This window comes from Spinacia oleracea, chromosome 3 (genome assembly GCF_020520425.1).
Source record: "Spinacia oleracea cultivar Varoflay chromosome 3, BTI_SOV_V1, whole genome shotgun sequence".
NCBI lineage: Eukaryota > Viridiplantae > Streptophyta > Magnoliopsida > Caryophyllales > Amaranthaceae > Spinacia > Spinacia oleracea.
Genome location: NC_079489.1, coordinates 40,866,701 through 40,889,867, shown reverse-complemented (window position 1 = coordinate 40,889,867; position 23,167 = coordinate 40,866,701). Strand labels below are relative to the sequence as shown.

The 23,167-nt window shown below is 37.9% G+C and overlaps 1 protein-coding gene across 1 annotated transcript; it reads left to right on the top strand.

Annotated features, from left to right (window-relative positions):
* Positions 1–11,364: 11,364 nt before the first annotated feature.
* Positions 11,365–22,939, top strand: LOC110796598 (uncharacterized). Its single transcript, XM_022001657.2, has 8 exons — positions 11,365–12,011; positions 12,683–13,051; positions 13,161–13,420; positions 18,168–18,309; positions 18,550–18,921; positions 19,226–19,357; positions 20,162–20,290; positions 20,425–22,939. The coding sequence occupies exons 1-8, from the start codon at positions 11,853–11,855 to the stop codon at positions 22,663–22,665; spliced, it is 3,804 nt and encodes a 1,267-aa protein (XP_021857349.1). The 5' UTR covers positions 11,365–11,852; the 3' UTR covers positions 22,666–22,939.
* Positions 22,940–23,167: the final 228 nt, after the last annotated feature.

Here is a 23,167-nt window from a genome sequence, read left to right as displayed (position 1 = left end):
ATCTAGGAGAAGCACAGTACATACTGGGCATCAAGATTTACAGAGATAGATCTAAAAGGATGATTGGACTTAGTCAAAGAACTTATATCAATAAGGTGCTTTAAAGATTCAATATGGCAGAATCCAAGCGAGGCTACCTACCCATGTCTCATGGAATGACTCTAAGTAAGACTCAGTGCCCAAAAACACTGGATGAGCATAGACGAATGAATGGGATTCCATATGCATCATTGATTGGTTCAATAATGTATGTTATGATATGTACACGCCCGGATGTTGCGTACGCACTCAGTGCTACGAGCAGATACCAGTCAGACCCGGAAGAGGCGCATTGGACTGCCGCCAAGAATATTCTGAAGTACCTGAAAAGGCACAAAGATGATTTCCTGGTCTATGGTGGAGATGATGAATTAATTGTTAAAGGCTACACGGACGCAAGTTTCCAAACCGACAAAGATGATTTCAGATCACAATCTGGGTTTGTCTTCTGCCTCAACGGAGGAGCAGTAAGCTGGAAAAGTGCTAAACAGAGCAGCATTGCGGATTCTACAACTGAAGCGGAGTACATTGCTGCACATGAAGCAGCAAAGGAAGCTATTTGGCTAAGGAAGTTCATAAGTGAACTTGGTGTAGTCCCCTCCATTAAAGGACCAATAGCTCTATATTGTGACAATAACGGAGCTATTGTACAGGCAAAGGAGCCTAGACACCACCAGAGAGTCAAGCATGTACTTCGCAGATTTCACCTTCTACGAGAGTTCATTGAAAGAAAAGAAGTCGAGATAAGCAAGATTGGTATTGACGACAATACCTCATATCCATTAACTAAACCTCTGCGGCAAGCGAAGCACAACTCGCACACTGCAGCCATGGGAATCAAGCATGTTGGAGAATGGCTTTGATGTCCTCAATAAATGTTTTAAATTTTTAGAGTTTAATACTTTGTAAAACGTTTTGGTTAACCATTCATATAAATTAATAGAATTCATTTTTCCATTTAATTTGTGGTTTATTAAATGATGAGTCATTTCAATTTGACGACGTATTCAAGATAGACTGTCAGGACCAGTCCCGTGACTAAGAAATTTCTATCAAGTGAACTTGAATGTCAAAAGTTGAAAAAGGTTTCTGGTCGGTAGTTTTCTATAAAGGTGGACGCATAGAAAACGCTAGACGACTAGAATGCAAGATGACTAGTAGTTCTGTTTCTTGAACTATGTGGACATGGAAATGTCGTAATCATTTGCATAGATACTTACTTGAGAAGATTAGTATCGGGCAGACCTATGAACTTTACTGTAAGAGAAGAAAATCTGTCATAAGTAAATTTCATTACATTATTAGACACTAATCCTCAATACCTGAGTGATTTGAGATTACTTGTTTGAGAACTGGTTACTTTGACGTTGTCAAGCGTCGCACCGTAAAAGGACACTATAACGGCAACGCTCATGTAATCACCTATCAAACGAAGTCTAACCTCACGATCACAAGACTGGGATTGTCCTCCCATAAAACGGGATGAGATGCTGAAAGTTGTACAAGGCCACTCAGAGAGCTAGAAACTGAAAAATGCATGGTCGTGCTCATATGAATCATAGGTTATGATTATCTGTTTATTTGATCAGTTGAACTCTGAAACCGAAAATTACCTCTGGACATAATAAGGATGACTACTCTTACCTTATGTTCATGAGCAAGCATCAAGCGACAAAGGAATTAGGCAATGCACACTTGTCCCTAAGGACAAGTGGGAGACTGAAGGAAATAATGCCCTTGGTCCAAGTATGCATTCAATGCTAAGTCTAATAAATGCGGTTCAGTATTAATTGATTAAACAAGTTAATAATTCAGTGAGATCAAGTGAGCTGTATGCCTAGCTAGAGGTCGCTTCAGTTCAAGTGGAATTAATAATATTAATCCACAGCTTACTCTTGACTGAACCCGTAGGGTCACACAAATAGTACGTGAACGGATCAAGTATTTAAGTGAATTAAATACTCTATTTATGAACATTCGGAAACGATGGATCTCGGTTCCAGTGGGAGCTGAAATCGTCAATAGGAAAAATATAGAATGCTCCGGAAATGAAGATATTGCTGGAAACGGAAATATGAATCATGACGGAAATATACATATTATCCAAGTCATAGATGTTGCCGGAAGCGAAAACATGGTACGTATCGGAAAATATTATCGGAAATAGAAATATTGCCGGAATCGGAAATATTGCGAGAAACGGAAATATTACCGGAATCGGAAATATTTGTTCGAATCGAAAATAAATTCCGGAATCGGAAATATTAAATATTTGTTCGAATCGGAAATGAATTCCGGAATCGGAAAACGAATCGAAAGCGCGGCGTACGAAACGACCGACGACGAGCTTGCAAGACGCAAGGCCCAGTACGAAGCCAGGCCCAGCAAGCCCGCGCGCGCGCGGAGCAGGCCGAGCAAGCAAGCTGAGCAGAAGCAGCACCCAGTGGGCCGCGTGCTTGCTGCCAGCGCCCTTGGGCCAGCGAGCAAGCAGCAGCGCCCTTGGGCCTACATGCTGCGGGCTGTGCAAAGGGGCGGGTTGTGCGTGCCATGGCCATTCCCTTGGCCGGTTTGGATTACTTCCTTGTGAAGTAATCTCGTTTTTCTAATTCTACTCAAATTGGATATTTTGTTAAATCTGAAACACTTAGGTGTTTGATTAAACGTAAAATTCTAATGATATAATTTAACTAGAATCTTAATGGATTTAGTTATTGGAATCCTAGTAGAATTCTAACTCCGTTATTTTGCACCCTATAAATATGTGGTTCATGATCATAACTTATAACGCAATTCAATAAGTATTCACATACATTAAGTTCAAGAGAGAATTCAATAATTTGCCTAAAATTAATAATAAGCTTTCCGAGTGCACATAAAACCTTAGATAATATTCTAGTTAATTGAATCTGAGGCAGATCCGAACGTGTTGTGGACTATCTACGGAGGGGCGACATTTGGAGTCCTAAACTTGTTCTTGTTCGGTTCGGGAGCAGCTAGGGAAGGCACGCATCACATTGTATGTATCCTAATTATGCTAATTGACTATGTGGCAATTAATTTGGATTCCCGGCTTTATGGTTTTTCCGCATGAAATATATTGTTTATATTTGTCATAACCTAACAGACCATATTTAAAATAAAAACTTTGGTGCATTAGATCAATTTTACATTCAAATTAATGGTACGCAGACCATATTTTCTATCCTATTTGGGCCATACTAGTCACTTTCCATAACCTACAAAAACAGTACATTTACAATATACCATTCACCCATTCATTTATCAATGAATGGCCCACATAGCAAGTTAGTAGAAAAATCATGCATCACATAAACATTTGCAGCAACTAATCAAAGGTTCCAACAATCTACAAATTATTCAACCTTATTAGTTCTAATCGAGTTGTTTTAACCTTAAAGGAATGTAGACCTAATCAAGAGTTTAATGACTAAAAGCTCCCACTAAAACCAAGAATTTACATGCTTTACAAATTTTAAACATAAAATTGTATTTCCTAGTCCAACCGGAAACTTACAAATTTAATTAAAATTTAAAGCTCATATAAAATAATATTTAAATCCCTTAATTTTATTTTCAGTTGATTAAAATTAATTAATTTAAATTTTATCAAGGTTTTAATTTTAGTAAAATAATTAGTATAAAATGATTTATAATAATTAAATTAATCAAAACTAAATTCCGAGAAAAAATTAAATTACGAAATTAAATTTAATTAAAATCGTTTTCAACCGAAACATAAACAAAACGGCCCAAACGTGCCAAGGCAAGGCCGTAGGCCGAAGCCCACGCCTCGCCCAAGCAGCTACGCCGCAGCGCCCATGGGCCGCGTGCACAAGGCAGCGCCCAGGGCCTGCATTGTTGTTGGCCGAGTGATGCACCACAGCAGCACACCAGCCCAGTGTTGTGCCCGCTGCCTACGCTGGGCAGGGGCTTGCGCAGCGGCAAGCGATCTCCCTTGCTCGTTGTGCTGCTGCCTTGCCTCGTGCCTTACGCTACGATACATCGTCGCCTTTTGTCTATCACCCGCACAACACACACCACACAGGGCCATGCTTGCCGCGCATGCTCGTGCTTGCTCATTGCTTCGTACCGCATGGGCGACGAGCTCACGCATGCCTGCACTATGCAACACCCCTTAAGGGTAACACTTAGCTTCCATTGCTTCGTGCGTGCAAGATTTGTGATCGTTTTATAAAAATTAATAGCTTTTATATTTTAAATTTAACGACAAATTAATAATTCATATTAATTTCACTAAATTTAGGCGAAAAATCGAAAATTTATTATTCAAATTAATTTCCGATTACATGTATTTTTAGGGATTAAAATTATAGGTCATAAATTTTTAAAAATTTTCAATTTTAACAAATTTTATAGTGGTTTTTAATCATAGGATCCTAATTAAATCATCAATTAATTATGAAATTCAAAACAAATTCTAAATTATTTGAAATTTAACAAATTAATTACAATTACAAATTAGGTTGTATAATTAACAAGATTAGGACTTAAAATTGTTAAACATATACAGTAGGTCAATCATAGATTCAAGATTTACATACAAGATTCGCAAATATTTAATTTAACATCATAAAAGTTACAAATTTTTCATTCGAAAAACTAAAATCTCCAAAAAGTCATAGTTAGGCTTTGAATTTGGGAATTCTGGGTTCAGCGTAAAATCTTTGATTTTTGTCAAAATTTTAAAACGTCGTTTACATGCGAAATTCACTATAAAAATATAAGATTCCGACCATTTTTGACAAAACTGCCGAAAAATCCTGCGAACATATAATCAAATAATCGCACGAATTTGCAATTAATTACATACACGAAATTAATCACCCCTTTAATTCATTGCAAATTTATAAAATTTAATCCATGTTAACTATAATTGATTATGGAATTAATTAGAGGCTCGTGATACCACTGTAGAGTTATGAATAATATAAACAATATAATTCATGCGGAAAACCCATAATGCCGGGAATCCAAATTAATTGCCACATAGTCAATTAGCATAATTAGTATACATACAATGTGATGCGTGCTTACCCTAGCTGCTCCCGAACCGAACAAGAACAAGTATAGGACTTCAAATGTCGCCCCTTCGTAGATAGTCCACATCATGTTCGGATCCGCCTTAGATTCAACCAACTAGAATATTCTCTAAGGCTTTATGTGCACTCGGGAAACTCACAATAGTGATAGGAAAGTATTAGATTCTCTCTTGAATTTAATGTGTTAGAATAGTATATTGAATTGCATTATTAATTGTGATCAAGAACCACATATTTATAGGGTGGAAATAAAGGAGTAATCCTACTAGGAATCGATTAACTAAATCCATTAGGATCCTAGTTAATTAATAAAATTAGAATTCTAGGGACAATCAAACACTAAGTATTTCAGATTTACCCTAAACATCTAATTTTAGTAGATTTAGAAAAACACAAGTTTACTTGGCTCCCTAGCAACCGGCCGGCCAAGGTCATGCACCGTGTGGCCTTAAGCCCACGTTGCTGATGTGCTTGGCGTCCAACAATCAGCACCCGTCCCACGGCTGGGCGTTGCTGCCTTGCTCGGCCCATGCGCGCTTGGCGTCCAACAGCAGCACGCGGCCCATGCGATGGGCGCTGCTGCCTTGCTCGGCCCAAGCCTTGCTGCTCCGCGCGGGCATGCTTGGCGATGGGCCTGGCGCTTGCGCTGGGCCTTGCCTCTCGCAAGCTCGTTCGTCGAGCGTTCACACGTCGCGCTTCCGATTCGTTTTCCGATTCCAGAATTTATTTCCGATTTGAACAAATATTTACGTTTCCGTTAATATTTCCGATTCCGGAATTTATTTCCGATTCGAACAAATATTTACGTTTCCGTTAATATTTTCGATTTCGGAATTTATTTACTTTTCCGACAATATTTCCGATTCCGATAATATTTCCGATTCCTGCAATATTTCCATTTCCGATAATATTTTCTGATACGAACCATGTTTGCGTTTCCGGCAACATCTACGACTTGGATAATATTTATATTTCCGTCATGATCCATATTTCCGTTTCCGGCAATATCATCATTTCCGGAGCATTCTATATTTTTCCTTTTGACGATTTCAGCTCCCACTGGAACCGAGATCCGTCGTTTCCGAATGTTCATAAATGGAGTATTTAATGAATAATATATTCACTTAAATACTTGATCCGTTCACATAATATTTGTGTGACCCTACGGGTTCAGTCAAGAGTAAGTTGTGGATTAATATTATTAATTCCACTTGAACTGAAGCGGCCTCTAGCTAGGCATTCAGCTCACTTGATCTCACTGAATTTATTAACTTGTTTAATTAATACTGAACCGCATTTATTAGACTTAGCATTGAATGCATACTTAGACCAAGGGCATTATTTCCTTCAGCCGACTCCTCCTCGGGGTCGGAATCCCCTCCTCCTACAACCTCTAGTGGAGGAGTCGAAGAACCGCCCCTTGCCCCCCGAGGATCCGAGTAGTCCGACGAGTAGGCTCGCGTCTCATCGGACGAGAAGGGACTACCCGTGGTTGTACCACGTAGTCCGAAACATCCCCCTTAGAGGAGGACGAAGAATCACCTGACATGCTAAATTTCGCAAAAAAATCTGAAAAAACGCAAGGCATGATACCTTAATCCCAGCAATGCAAACAATTACGTTCCAAGAATTCTGAACACGACAAGCTAGTGGCATCAAACAATTTCGTTCTCCAAGTATTAACATGTTACTAAGTTTGAAATTAGTACTAAAATTCATACATGCAAAATTAACCACAAACCATTCCGAACATCAAATTCATGCATTTTCTATCATCAATAGACTATGTGAACCGCAAGCAATGCACCAAGAACACCTACATTGTGCCCCAATACTAATTCGTAGGCACACTTGGGGCTAATTTTGAACAAGTTCAAAATGCCCAAAAAAAACACATTTGCAAAAACTAACATGCTTTGGCACTTATACATGTTATAAGCATCACATACAAGAAAACAATTGCAAGAAATAGGGGCAAAATCAAGAAACCCCAATTCAATTTAGGCATGAAATTTCACACGAATTTCTACTCGAAATCAAGCCAAACTCAAGTTAAACTCGAAATTACTTACATATATGTGATTGAGAGTGACTTAGGAATGATTTTGGTGAAGAAAACAAGCAAAACCGGGCAAAATCGATGAAAAACGATGAGAGAGAACTCGAAGAAGCACAAACAACAGCGACGAAAATGGCAAAAAATGTCGTTGTTGCCCGTATTTAAAGAAGATATATGCGCTGGAAAATTCCAGCGCTCAAAAGCAAGCGCTAGAAAATAGCGCATCCCTGCACGCGCTAGAATTTTCCAGCGCACAAATTTTCTTTTCAGCAAAATGTTGGGCCACTTCGCTCCATTCCACGCCAAGTAACCATTTAACTGTTTCAATTTCTTCCTTCCCACGGAAAATAACGGTATTTCAAGATATTGTTTGTTATTATTATTTTTTTAAAATAATAATAACTTATTTCGTTGGCCCACCGTCAGGCAGCGACATTTCGGGATAATAACTGTGCCCCACTTTAGGTAACGGTTTCAAAAAAATATGCTTTTTAAATGTTAGAAATTCAGGTTTTTGCCCATTTAAGGATTACCAGAAGTCCCAGATCGAGGTACTAGACGCCTCATTTTCATTTAAGGATTACCAGAAGTCCCAGATCGAGGTACTAGACGCCTCATTTTCATTTAAGGATTACCACAAGTCTTAGATTAGAGGTACTAGATGCCTCATTTTCATTTAAGGATAGCTAGAAGTCCTAGATCGAGGTATGATACGCCTCATTTTAATTTAAGGATTACCAGAAGTCCCAGATCAAGGTATCAAACGCCTCATTTTCATTTAAGGATTAACAGAAGTCTTAGATTAGAGGTATTAGATGCCTCATTTTCATTCAAGGATAGCCAGAAGTCCTAGATCGAGGTTCCCAAATGCCTCATTTTCATTTAAGGATAACCAGAAGTCCTGGATCGAGGTTCCCAGATGCCTCATTTTCATTTAAGGATAACCCAAAATCTTAGATCGAGGTTCCTAGATGCCTCATTGCCTTTAAAGATTACTAGAGCCCCGGTTAGAGATCGCCAGATTCCTCATTTCCAGTTTAAAAGTTTACCCGTTACTTGTCTTCATTTCTGATCATTTACCTTATATGCGGTCATCCCGAGTCAAAAATTAAGTATTTGTTTTTGAAAAGCTCCATTCCCTATTTGGACGTCTTTAATGACTTTGTGAGAAGTCAGTTCAAATCGATAGATTCCCAATGACTCGTGAGGGAACTGTTGACATTCCTAGTGATGACCCTTCAGTCAAATTTTATCACTGGGGGGCTCGTGAGGCCCTCGTTTGAATTTAGTCTTAACCAGACTAAGTTCTAGACGCATTCCGTCTACCAATACATTGATTATCGTCTTGCCCAAACTCAATCAAAGTGGGGGCTAATTGTAGACACCTACATTTGTCCCTAGGCCCGATGCGTTGTGTTCGATGATGAAACTAACCACCGCTTGACTAAGATTTCCTAAGTATGCGACGAACGATCCGTGACTGGCTGACAATCCCGTAAACCATATTTCCATTTTTAAAAACTGCTATTTACAGTAACTGATATGCTTAACCGCTTCCCATAATAGTAACTGCATAAGATAAATATTCAAGTGATTAAGTTGCATTACAACTGATCATCGAATAAAGAACAAGAGTTGCATCCCAACCAGTATTCTTAAGAGATAAAACCATGAGTGAGATTCGGATAAAATTGGATAAATCTGGAAAAGTGAAGTAAAACACCAGTGTTGGAAAATTCTTGAGCTAGGCATGCATGCACCACAATATTTCCAGCGCACCAAACAGAGCGCCATGATTTTCTGGCGCTGCCATTTGGTTCTCACCCAATCACGCAAAGATAGAGTTTTAATCCAGCTGTCAAAAATAGATCTGGCGCTGAACTGTCAAGCGCTAAAAAATAACAGTGCTCCTGATCAGAGCGCTTGAATATTCTAGCGTTGCAGGTTGCTTTGCTGAAAACTCTCATTTTCTCGAATTTATCTTATTCTGGGTTGTTTTACTATAAATAGGGCCTCTAAAATCCGAAAAATAACACACAATCCTAACCTAAAACCTTAATCTTAAGTATTGACCGAAGCTTTTCACTATCCCGTATCCTCGCCCGTCTGCCGTATTAAAACACTGTTAAGCAGACGCTGCTCGCACGATCGCCCAGTTCAGTCCAGACGTTGTCGAAGTTCTAACCAAATCCCTAGCCTAAATACACAAAACTCTGGAAGAATCCAGCCCCGCAGTCAGGTATAGGTACCCTAAAGTTCAAAGGTTAAAAGGAAAGCTAGCAAAGTCAAGTGTAACCTGAAATCTATATTTTTATTGCTTTCACACCCTATAAATATGCTCACTTAATCTGTTATATTGTTCACGCCTAAATCAGATAATCTCTGGACAGATCGATTTATTGCTAGGCACCTTGAATTAATCTGAATCACCGTTTTGACGTCTTTTTAGTAAATATCTGCGCATTAAAACCAATTCTAATTAGTAATGTAGCATAACGCATGTCCCGTTCGTCGCCGCATTGAACTAGTAAGGACCGCCGCGTGGGCTAATGTTGGGCACTACCCGTATTAGTAAACGTCCCCCGAACTCTCAATCTCTACTCCGATGGATGTACGTTTAGGGATCTCCACAACAGGGATCACATGGGAGGAGAAAAAGAAATTGAACATTTGTCAATTTCAGCGTGTAGTTTTGCTACACCTAGAAGAGGAGTAAGAATTGAATTTCCATGAACTTGACAGATTTCAAGAAGAAAAAGAAGTCAGAAATATTTGGTGGCAAAATCCTCCATTAACACGTATGAGGATGAAGAAGAAAACAAGCTTTGTAAAAAGTCCATGAACTTGGACAAATGCAGGAAGTAAGATAACTCAAAATAATTGATGGCCCAATTTTACAACTACACAAAAAAGGGGAAAAGAAAATGGGTCTTCCAAAAACAAAATCATATATGACAAAATAAAATGGGATCAAAAGAAATGTATTATGTCACAAATAAAAAAGTAGACAGAATAAGATGATTAAAATTGATGGAAAAAAATTAAGGATGTAATTACGATAATAATCATAATTACAGAATAATAAAACATGCTTAAAAATACGGGGTGTTACACATATTTCCTTCAACTAACCAATGTAAGGCGAATTCGATAGCGTCGTGTGGATACTTGTAAAGGGACGACAATTGGAGTCCTCAAGAATTGTAACCTGATCGTTGAGGAAACAAGAATACACGTTATGAATGTATGTAAATCGATAAACACAATATGTATTGTAAGTAATCTTGATTTGTATATGAGATCCTTTAATAGTGATTTGTTCTGCACTCGATTAGATCGTAGTAAATTCCAACATATGGCTTTGATATAACCATGTTAAATGAACTACCCCTCAAAGTGGACACGTTCTTGATCCAGTTTGGAATAATTACTTAGTGTGAACTTGGACCTTTCTTATTAGAATTGGTTAATCATCCAATGGTCTATGGTAAGATTTCGTTTGAGTAATTTTAAGTTAGTAAGCTTAATGTATACTCCGTATTTACTAACATTTTGTAAATCAAAAGAAAAACACACGTGTATTAATGCAAAAAACTCAATATGGAATTATACGTGTGACATACGGGTTATAACTTGGGCTATAACTCCAACCAAAACCAACCTCACCTTCTTATTTATTTTAGTCGATTTTTTGGTCCATCAATGTATATCTTGTAGATCAAGTTGATGTGTATTAATTTATATTGGCAATTGCCAACCTTACCCAATGCTTGTTGAATACTCCGCATTTGTTAGATCAAGTCATAATAGATCGAACTCATATATTTTCTCAAGTCAAATAAAATATAAATAACACCTATTTCAAACTTTTAATAAACCTATAATATTTTCCGACTATAACTTTAAAAAAAAATGGCAAATATCTATTAATAACCCTCCTAAAAAATTAAAAAGTATCAAATTTCTTTTGTTGTTTTTCATGCTATACCTCAAATTTCTTTTGTTGTTGTTCATGCTATACCTTAGCATTAGAAATGCTAACGAGTAACGACATAATGTGGCATAGTGATGCCACCCACACCACAATGACCACACCATCTTTAACCCATTTTGGCTAAAAAAAATGATCAATCAATCATAAAATAAATAAATATTATTCATATATTGTTTTTTTACCGCGTAGCTTTTGGTTTGTCAATTTCCCCCTCCCATCATTCCCTCTCTAGCTTTTGGTTCATCAAGTATCAAGTATTCATTCTTACAGAGAGAAAATACAACGCCAAACAACACCCAAATCTCATCACCGAAAACGAAAACGAAAACCCCTACGTTCGCTTCGGCACCCCCGCCCCTCTCCACTTTCTCTCTCCTCTCTTCTCATTATCATTAATCGCGATTTTTCATTTTATTCGATTAATCAGTCATTTTTGAATTCTTAATCGTAATCCTAATCTCCCTTTTTCTCCCAGTAGTTACCGATTTATTTGATAATTTTTTGGTGATTTTATTTGGAGAATCGGGTTCGTAAATTTTTTAATTGATTGATTTATCCAATAATCTATTTAGATTTGAGTTTTTAGGGTTTTTTGATTTTTTTTGGATTGATGAAGAAAAATCAGAGTTGTTGTAGATAATAGTAGGAATAATTTTGGATTGGATTGAAAAAATTGAGGATGCCAGGATTAGCTGCTGCACAAAGAAATGATCAATTGTTAAGCAATGCGAGTTCGTCGTATTTTTCTTTATCGAATAACAAGAATGGATCAATTTCTTCTTCCAATGGATTTTGGTCCAAACATCGGAATGATATTAACTACAATCAGCTCCAGAAGGTACCTTCTGATGATTTTTAATCGTGATTTTTGGTGTATGTTCTTGAGTTTTGATGAAATCGGGTTAACTTGGACTGGATCTTAGCGTTGAAACTGAGAACTTAGTGACAGCTATGGTTTTGACATTGATGATTTTAAGTGTTTTTGTGCGTGGAGAATTTAGATCCTTTTGGGTTTGTGTTATGTGGGTGTTCTGTTGATTTTGGGTGGTTTTCATTTTGAGCTTCAGGAACTCTTAGTCTGTGTGACTACTGTGGTACATATGTTTTATATTTCGAGGTTGTTTTTGAAGCTATTCCGTCACTTGTTTTAGTAGATATGAGCATGAATATTAGTTTTGAGCTATAATGGAGTACTTTGAAAGCTGAATTTGATTGCCATTTACTTTCCATGTGTTGTGAAGTAAAATGCCTCAATTAAAAAAGCCTCAATTAGCATTTTACTTCACAACACATGGGAAGTAAAATGCTAATTGAGGCTTTTTTAATTTAGTGTCTACTCGAAAAAACCTCTTTGCTTTCAAGGGAGTAGGATTGAGTGAACTTGACCTTTATATTCAACCTCTTTTTCGTGTTGGGATTTGGGTTGATAGCTTGTTTCTACTTGTTTAGATATCTAACTCACTGTTGTACTATTATATAATGGCTGATGTACTTTTGCTTGTTACACAGTTTTGGAGTGAGCTCTCTTCACAAGCTCGGCAGGATCTCTTGAGGATCGACAAACAAACTCTATTCGAGCAAGCTCGGAAAAACATGTACTGCTCCAGATGCAATGGGCTGTTGCTTGAAGGATTTATGCAGATTGTTATGTATGGGAAGTCGTTGCAGCACGATGGAGCAAATGGCCAGGTTCCTTGCAGTAGACTTGGGATCTCAAAAGATCAAATGCATGGTGGGATGTGCACAACGCCAATTTGCCAGGACGAAACTCAAGACCCCTCTGTCCACCCATGGGGAGGGTTAATCACCACTAGAGACGGGGCACTTTCTCTTTTAGATTGCTATTTATATTCAAAATCCCTTAAGGGGCTCCAAAATGTGAGTCCTTATGCAGTTTGCGTGCTTATTTATTTTAGTTATCATAGTGTATTTGTCTGTTTATCTTCTTCACCATCTCTTGGAGGTTTTATTCCCTGATTTTCATCAGGTTTTTGATAGTGCACGTGCAAGGGAGCGAGAACGTGAATTGCTTTACCCTGACGCTTGTGGAGGAGGTGGTCGGGGTTGGATAAGCCAAGGAATAGCAAGTTACGGGAGAGGACATGGGACTAGGGAAACATGTGCTCTGCATACTGCTAGACTCTCTTGTGACACATTGGTAGATTTTTGGTCAGCACTTGGAGAAGAAACGCGGCATTCTCTTTTGAGGATGAAAGAAGAGGATTTCATTGAAAGACTGATGTATCGGTATGTGTTTGAAATTTGAAGAGTACTTGATTCTATTAAATTTTCGCATCCCAAAACAATGAGATATGATGTGGTTTTTTGTATAATTTAATCTTAAAATGTTGACAAACCCTGTTATGCCATGCCTTTTGGTTATAAAATATTGTAGTGGATTAGTAACTTACCTTATCTGGGTATCTAAAGACTTCTACCACCTATCTTTAATGGATAAGGTATCTTTTTTTTTTTTTGATGCAAGCACGGGACATTAAATAAATAGTTTAAAAGTTACAAGAGAGTTCAAGGAGGTTTATCCTCCAAAATTACATCCACAACAAACCCGAGAGGTTGTTCAAAGTATTCTAAATCAAGACTAGCTATTACATCCGTACGACACATTTTTGCCATTCTATCTTCTACCTTGTTAGAGCTTCTTGTAGCATACCCGAGCTCAATTCCAATCATTTCCTTCAAGAGGACCCTATATTGATTCGCAATTGTAAAATTAGCATCCACAATATTAGTATAAGCCACATTTTGGACCTAGTGCAGTGAGTCTTTGTTTATGATCACCTTTGACCATCCCTTGCTTTTATCACCTGCAAACCCACACAGATTGCCAACAGCTCTCCCATCAAAACATTTTGCAGGAAACCGAATACCCAACTATCCGAATGATCTCTTATCACACCTGCAATGCTAGCATCTTCACCTAATTTCAAGAACGAGGTATCGCAATTAAGTTTCAAAGAACCTTGGGGAGGGGGGAACCACTGTGGACTGGAAATATTTGCTCTAGGGACGGTGGGGTAATGGAAAGAGGGTTTTCCAGGGTAGTAAAATCTGAATTTGAGCAGGAGGGGGGAAGGGAGTGCAGGAGGTTGAAATGAAGCCATTGTTGGATGGGAAGGGTGAAAAAGGAGGCCGAAACACCAAAGTGTTCCCAAATTTCCTTAGCCTTAGTACAATCACGAAGAATGTGGATAGAGTCCTCTTGAATGCCTTAACAACACATACAAATATCTGAAGGAATCATATGTCTAGCAAATAACGTCTTCCTGCGAGGAGACAGTCATGAAAAGCCAACCACACAAACAAAATAATCTTTGCCTCTTTGGAGTAGAATCAATTTTCCATAACCATCCCAAGGGGTTGGTAATGGTAGGATTGCTGACCTTGCAAACCACCTAAGATTCTTTGAAATCAAATCTCCCGTTACTAGAAAAGTTAGAAAAAATCAAATCTTCCAGGGGATTACAAGCATTCAGCAGATGCACAGACTCACACATATTCACAATAGAGCTAGGGAAATTAGGCAGAGTCAATAATAAGCAGCGTTGCTTATTATGTACATCTGGATTAGTTGAGAACTGCTTTAAATGCTAGCTATTGTTGCTTGAAACCACTATTTATTAGCCCTGGCTGCACATAAATAAAATTGGAAAAGGTAAATGTAGAATTGGGGAAAACAACATTGTAATTTTTGAACATTTAGGAGACGTGGAAATGCAAAAACTGAAAATGATTTTTTTCTTTTGCGTAATAATCGAACTTCATTTTGTCCATTGATGACAACAATGTAAAATAAGAATACGTGACTTTCACAAGATCTCATGCATTTAACTTGCTTGTAAGACGGGGTTTTGTCATATACTTAGTTTAAAAAGGCGTGAGGCGCACCAAGGCACAAAAGTCACTGGAGCCTAGGCGCAAGGCGAAGGCTTGCACCTTTTTTCCACACGGTAATTTTAAAAATTATTGTGGTATTTATTTTCAGAAAAAAAATCATTATTACGTGCAGTCACAAAGGGGTAAAATAACAATTATAGTAAAAAAGCTTCTTTGAGGAAAAAGACCAAACAAAACGGGGACTAAGGAAGGTTTAAGTAACTTCTTAGTCACTTTTTTAGTCACTGGCTATTTAGTTTTAGATACTTAATAGAAATGCGCCACACCTTACATAAAATAGTTACTTTAAAATAGAAACAGGAGTTCACATGACATGTCGCTGAAAGAGACAAGAAAAGAAGTGGAGGAATTTGTGTGTTTCTCGCTCCTCTTTTCAATATAGTATATTATAACCGTTAGGGAGCCATTAAAGTCACATGGGTTTGGCCCTTTTAAAAAAAAAAATTTATTACTCGTCATCAATTGGAGCCTTGTACCATATGGCGCATAAGGAGCCGCGCCTTGAGTGTGGGAAAAGGCGCATAAGACACGCGGTTTTTTGAGACAGGCTAGGCACCAGGACCTGCGCCTTGAGCCTACGCGCCCCCAAGGCGCGATTTTTAAAACTAAGGTCATTTATGGTTGAAATTTTTAACTAGTTTAGCTCTCGTTCATTGCACTGTTAAGATAACTTCTTGTTAAAACCAAGGTCATTTATGGTTTAAATGTTTAACTAGGTTAGCTCTCATGCATTGCACGGTTAAGATAACTTTCTTGTGTAAAATTATTTTTCAATTATAAAAATTTATATATTCTTTATAATTTATATTGAAATGTGAGTCGAATAGCTACGGTAATACTACGTACGAAGTATACGATTTCTTCTTTGGGTGAGAATCAATACTTTGTATAATTGAATAACGTATTCCGTGTTTGCTTTCACCAACAAAATAGAAAATAATTATTTCATTAGAATGATGTATTCTTAGAATTAACAATCCACTACATACTTGGTAGAAGATAGAAAAAGAACATTTACTTTGAAATAATTGCATTGAGAATAAATCAAATGACTAAGAAAAATAATGGATGTAGTGCGTGGAATACAAAGAATTACTTTAAAAATGCACTGTAATTAGCAGAAGAGAGAGAAAGTGGGGAAATTGAAAATCGAGAAACTTAATTTGACATTTTGTTAAACGTGAACAATAATCTTAATAGGGAGTAAAGTGTATAATCAGAACATATAACAGCTATGGTTAAAGTGCAAAAAAAAAATTGGAGGATGAGTTTAGGCCTGAAAATTTTGCATGAGAGAGTGACACGTGTCCGACTTAGAGTAATAATTACTTTAGTAATAGTTATAGATGGAACAATTATCATCATATCTATCAGACTCGTCGGATTTAGTTTATATTGCGAGATATCAAAACATATCTTTCCTTGGTGGTGGTGCTAAGTTATTTTTGGTTTGGAGGTAATGAAGATCAGATATAGAATGTGACTATCCCTCCCCCGTTTTTATTATTTTGGAATAAAAAGTTGACGACCTAGGCTGAAAAAGCTCCCAATTAGGTCAGTAGCTGATTGAGTTTCTGATCAACACGCGCAATTTAGAAGGTGGACCATGGTGCACATAGAGCATGGTGCACCTTAAGAACATTAGTATATAATTAAAAGAACACCTGGTTACGTAAAAAGAACATGGACATATATTTTTTTTATATTTTTAATAAATTGTGATTTTTTATAACAAAAAAGTAAAACATTATATTGCATGTTCTTTTGTCGTAGTCTCATGTTATTTTGTTTATGCACATGTGTTCTTTTGGTGCACGTGGTGCACCATGCTGTATGTGCACCATGGTCCATAGTCCACGGATTGATCAACACGGGCTTAAGCTCGAAATAAAATGGTGATGTGGGTCTTGGCAAGAATATTACACTAAGTAGAAGATATTTGATCGATATATGGTGATAAAAAATTTAGAAGCATGACTCAGCATAAGTTTGTAACTTTGTACATGAGCATGTTGCTTCCATACATTTTTTCTTTTTAACAGTGTTATTATGATATGGCCACATTTCTTATTCATTAGTGTTTTAATTATAGTAGGCTAGTAGCTACTGCAGTCATGTTTTGATGGATATTGGAGTCATTTTTGACTGCTTATGGGGTTGTTCTATTGACAGAAAAAGTATCATGATTGTGGTCTTTTTATATCTCAAGCATGGCATGAAAATATTAAGCTTATGCCACTCTTGTTGTATGGGCCATGTGGCCACCATTGCCAACTACCCTTTGTGTAGTTAATTGTTTTGGATATCTGAGAAGAGATTTTTTGATCTGCAGCCAATGCGGATTTTACTATGTGGCTTAAAAAAGTCTATGCCACTTTGGTTGTATGTGGCCACCATTTCCATCTATCCTTTATTCCTCTGTGTAGGATAAGATCTTGTGGCATCTGAGAATAGATATTATGATGTACCAACACGGGTGTTAATGTGGCAGAACTCGCTAATTGGCTATGTCTTACAAATACGCTGAAGAGATCAGCTAGGTTTCACTATTAATGTAGACATATGTTTTCTTACTAGAGGGCCGAAGATGGCAGAGACTGCTTTGCAAGTATGTATAGGAAGGGTAGGCATAATGTATCTTATACCGTGAATTTCTCTTCTGGTAGGAGACCAGGGGATTCTTTCTTGTTCTTTATCTTTTTTGGGATTTGTGGGTGTATGCCTAAGCCTAACTATTATAACCGACATCATCATTTACAAATGACTTCTTTCTGCCTAAGCAACCAAAAATATTTATGCATGTTATTGCTTCTGCCGCAGAATTTCAAGTGCATTTTCTGCCAATTTATATGTTAATAGACCCAGTAATGGCAGTAAAATTGTTACACAAAGGGTCTTGTTTATGCTTCTTTTGATTTATGATTTGGATTGGAAGTAGATAAAGGTGGATGATTATATCTCCCTGTATGGAACCATTTTTACCTGAAGCTGGATGAAATTGTGCTTGCTTACTAGCCCACTGTGGAACAGTTTGATACCTGGTTGATTTTGTGCTAAGGAGTTCAATCTCATGTCACAGGTTTGATAGCAAGAGGTTTTGTAGAGATTGCAGAAGAAATGTCATTCGTGAGTTTAAGGAACTGAAGGAATTAAAACGCATGCGGAGAAAACCTCGGTGCACGAGTTGGTTTTGTGTTGCAGATACTGCCTTCCAGTATGAGGTATTCTTACCTCCAAAACTACCTTAATGACTGAGCTTTTTATTACCATACATATGTCCATTCACTAGGCTCTCTTTTGTGTGCATTTTTGCCTGTTGAGTTACTAGATAGGGTTGTTGTTATTGTTATTAGTAAGCTGTAGCTAATAATGAACCATCTCGAGTGCCTTCATTTCTTGTCTTGCGCATATTAAAAAAAGTTTGTAAACAGCTAACATGCTTTCTTCTATTAAATTATCAGGTATCTAAGGACACAGTACTTGCTGATTGGCACCAAACATTCATGGACTCCATTGGAACTTATCATCACTTTGAATGGGCAGTAGGCTCAGGGGAAGGAAAGTCTGACATTTTGGAGTTTGAAAATGTTGGGATGAATGGAAGTGTTGAAGTAAACGGCCTAGATCTCGATGGTCTGAATGCCTGTTATATCACCTTGAGGGCATGGAAACTAGATGGCCGTGTTTCTGACTTATCTGTGAAAGCTCATGCATTAAAAGGAAGGCCATGTGTTCATTGCAGGCTTGTTGTTGGAGGTGGTTATGTAACCATCACTCGTGGGGAAAGTGTAAGAAGATTTTTTGAGCACGCTGAAGAAGCAGAAGAAGAGGAAGTATGTTTTGTCTTCTGCTTGTAAACCTACTTATAGGATCTTGTTATATCGATTCATTTGTGTTGCAATAGTTCCATTATGAATTTATCCCTCCCTTCCAACAGATTTAAAAAGAAAAAACCTGCACGGAGGATGCATTTGTGTAGAAATGGCTTACCTTTCCCAATTCCTTCCCTTTCCCTCCAACAGTTCTGAACTTTCGAAACAGAAAAAGCCCTTATTAATCATGAACATTTAATTAATACCGTTGCTTTTGATGAATTTAATCTAAAAGGAAGGCATGTGCTTTTGTGTATAACTTTAGGATGATGATTCCATGGACAAGGATGGAAATGATTTGGATGGTGAATGTTCTCGTCCTCAGAAGCATGCAAAGAGTCCTGAACTTGCACGGGAGTTTCTTCTTGATGCGGCAACTGTCATTTTCAAGGAACAGGCATGTTCTATCAGTTTATTTCTCTCTAAACATTGGTAACTTGTGACAGATACACGCACTCTATTGAGAACATAGATGCTATTGCATGATAGAAATGTTAGCATTTTCCAGCATCAGCATCAGCATGTTGCCTCTTCTAGTATAGCGTCACCTCTTCTGGCAGAAAGCTATGACTACCATGTCACCTATACGATTCTTAAGCAAGCATTCTGTTCTTTGCTTATTGTGAAATAATTACAGTCCGAGGCTTCATTTTACTTTTTCTGTTTGAGGACCTTTGTTCAAATGTCATTTTGATCTGACAAATATCTTATACAGTTAGTTCAATATAGCTTGGAGTATAATGAGGCAAATACAATTCAGCTGGACTAATAGAGGTTACTCAGTTTGATCTATTTACACGGTTGCAACTTGAATAATCTTCACTGTGTCCTATGCTTGTTTAGGCTGTGGGCTCACTTTCTTTCCCGACTTGGTTCTTGTTTGAAGCTCATGCGAGGCGTTCACCAAAACGCATTACTGGTATAAATGGGGAAATGTATTAACCAAAAAACAAATTGACTGAATGTGGGTTTGGGTGTTTTTTGGAGATGGTAGATGAGATTATATTAGCATCCCCACTTGGAGATAGAATATGTATCCATGTCGATTGAGTTACACTTGGTCACTTTGTCATTAGACCTCTTTGTTATGTTGTTCCCTTTATTCTTTGCCAATAGACTTGAGGCTCATTACTCTTGCTTGATGAATTAGAAGTATGCTTTTAAAAACACCATCATTTAATCTGCAATAACATTGTTACAGGTTGAAAAGGCTTTTAGGGAAGGTACTGCCCGCCAAAACGCACACAGCATTTTTGTCTGTCTCGCATTGAAACTGCTTGAGGAACGAATTCATGTTGCTTGCAAAGAAATTATAACACTGGAAAAGCAGGTTTGTGTACTTGTTTGTGAAGTTTACTTCAAATAATTTTTTCATTTTGAATAATGAAAATAAGAGGAGGGATTACGTATATACTGGGTATGCCTAGCTTCAAGGTTGTTTCTGATTCTCCAGTTTGTGTACAGATGAAGCTTCTTGAAGAGGAAGAGAAGGAAAAGCGTGAAGAAGAAGAACGCAAGGAGAAGAAAAGAAACAAGGAAAGAGAGAAAAAACTTCGTAGAAAGGAGAGATTGAGAGAAAAAGATAAAGACAAAAAGTGTAGTCAAACTAGTGAAACTCCTATTCTCGAGATCTCGGAAGAAACTCTGTCACCATGCATTAACGAGGAAGCCTCTAATATCATTAGAGACTCAGTAAGTGAAAATGGTGATACTAATGTTTCCGAGTCTGCCTCTCCAGGATATTTTGATGAATCATCCTCGAATGACTATACTGCTTCTGATTTTCTAAACAATAGTTTGGATGGTATTGATGGAGAGCTAGCTGATGTCAAAGAAGGAAATGGTTCATTCACCAGTGATAGTTTCAAGGGCACACGTTGGAAATTGAAAGCTCACAGGGACTTCCTGCAAGAGTCATCTGTGAAACGGTCAGACAGATGGCGGAGTTTAGATAACGAGGCTGTGGCACATCATTCTGAGTCGAGATATTATGATGACCCTTCGGAAAATTGTATAAAGGGTGTTAATTATTTTAGTAAGCAGTCCAGAACTAGTCCCGTGAAGTTCACTGCTAAAAGTAGTGGTCCGAGGTTTAGTCACAAGGTTCAGTGTTCGAACATCAGGATGACTGACAGGAGTGACCTGCATTCTTGTGGCTGTAATCAACAGAATGACTATAAGGCAAAGGTCGAGCCACACATGTGTGGAACTCGATTTAATCGGGACAGTAGACCTATTTCAAAGATGGAATCAGCATCTGATGTCGCTAAGCCAGCTCATCGAATCAACAAGTCTAGTCAAGCAGACTACGTGCGTGATAATTGTGGAAAAACTAGGAGTAAGATCTCAAGTTATAGTAGCGCTTCTGGCAGAGATTTACCTCATACCAAGAAAGTCTGGGAACCTGTAGAACCTCAGAAGAGGTGTCCGCGGAGTAATTCCGATTCAGATGTTACCTTGAGATCACGTGGGTTAAAGACAGAAGAAAATGAGTCTACATCAGAAGTTTGCACCAATGAAATAATAGAGAAATTTACAGGGAATTCTCAGGTGGATGATAATGCAAGGCAATTTAGAGGGGAGAGAAGCAGCCAGAATGGTATTCAAACAGATGCCTTGTACCACCCTAAAGAAATAGCTGAAGAGGAAAATGATTCATGTTTGATGACTAGTTGTAACCTTAACCGGGCTTCTGATTTTTCTGCCAGCAGCTCAAGTTCTGATAACTGCTCATCTTGCCTAAGTGAGGGAGATAGCAATACACCATCCTCAAATCATCAAAATCTGGAGTCATCTTCTATAACAGATTCTGAAGATAGTAGTGAACAATCAGAAGGAAGAGAGATTTCAGTATGTGTTAATAGCTTATCTGATGGTCATGATGCTGGGAAAGCGAAAAGCCAAAAGATTGAACAAGAAGCTACCCACTTGACACAATCATCAAGTTTTTCGTATGAGTGTGTTGGTAATCATTATCCTTGGAACTCCCCAACAAAAAACTCCACACAGAATGTGGAAAACGGGAAGCTTGTTAATGGCATGGCACCAGTTCAACAAGGTTTGTTTCCATCAATCCACAATTCCAACATTTCCTTTCCTGTTTTCCAAGCTCCATCTCCTGTGGGTTACTACCATCAAAATTCAGTTCCTTGGTCAGCAGCTTCGGCTAATGGGATGATGGCATATCCCCATCCGAACCATTACCTCTTGACTAGCCCTATTAGTTATGGTCTGAATGGGGACTCACATTTCTGCATGCCATATAGTCATGTGCAACATCTAGCATCTCCTTTCATGAATAGTCATCAGATTCCTGTCTACCAGCCGGTTCATACAGCTAATATCATGAACCCAAAAGATCAAACCAGTACCCCTGAAGTACGAGATCCCTCAGGTGAATCGAGGAGAGAGAATGTTGTCAGTGGACAACATCCAGGAGATGTGCCTTCAAAGGGAGTCTCAGACCAACTAAACTTGAACCAATTCAATACAAAAAATACAGGCTTCTCCCTGTTCCAATTTGGTGGTCCTGTGGCTACTCTCCCAACCTATAGATCCAGTGTCCAGTCTTCAGATGAACAGAAAGCTGGTGACCTTACTTCCTGTCATGTCGAGGGTGATCATGCTTGCAGTAAGGAAGAAACTACTATTGAGGAATACAATTTGTTTGCCTCAAGGAATGGGATGCACTTTTCTATATTTTAGTATAGCTGAGAGTGGTATCGAGATTGCAGTTTGAAGTCAGTCTCTACCATTTTATTTACATAGTTGAAATATTTCCATAGTTCAAGTTTGAGTTCTTTGTAGTCGAAACACTAATAATGCTTTGAAAGATATCTGCATAAAAGTTTTTTTCCTTCTTTTCTTTTTACTATTTCGTTTGATTGATTTCAACTGTACTGTCAGTTTTGCTATTGTAAAGAAACACACAGATTCGAGTGCCGCAATTATTTGAATTTTATCATTTTTACCTTGGAAAGACTGTGTTTTAGTGGGGGATATTCGTACTCATATTTGCTCTTCATTCTTGCAAGTGTATATTTTGCCTTTTCGAAGTTTCTGTCAACTTTTATCCTTTGCTTGATAGGTGCCAAATTCCACAATACTTTTAAACCCAGATCCCAGGAGGTTAGGTTTATATTTGTACCTAGGGTTGTCAAAAAGCAAGCCGACTCGACTAACCGACCGAAACCAACCGACATCATAA

Excerpts from the sequence above, each read along its gene's own strand:
- LOC110796598 (XM_022001657.2), top strand. The coding sequence starts at position 11,853 with ATGCCAGGATTAGCTGCTGCACAAAGAAATGATCAATTGTTAAGCAAT. Across the intron at positions 18,310-18,549 it reads ATACTGCCTTCCAGTATGAG|GTATCTAAGGACACAGTACT; the intron begins GTATTCTTACCT and ends TTAAATTATCAG. Across the intron at positions 20,291-20,424 it reads TTATAACACTGGAAAAGCAG|ATGAAGCTTCTTGAAGAGGA; the intron begins GTTTGTGTACTT and ends GTTTGTGTACAG.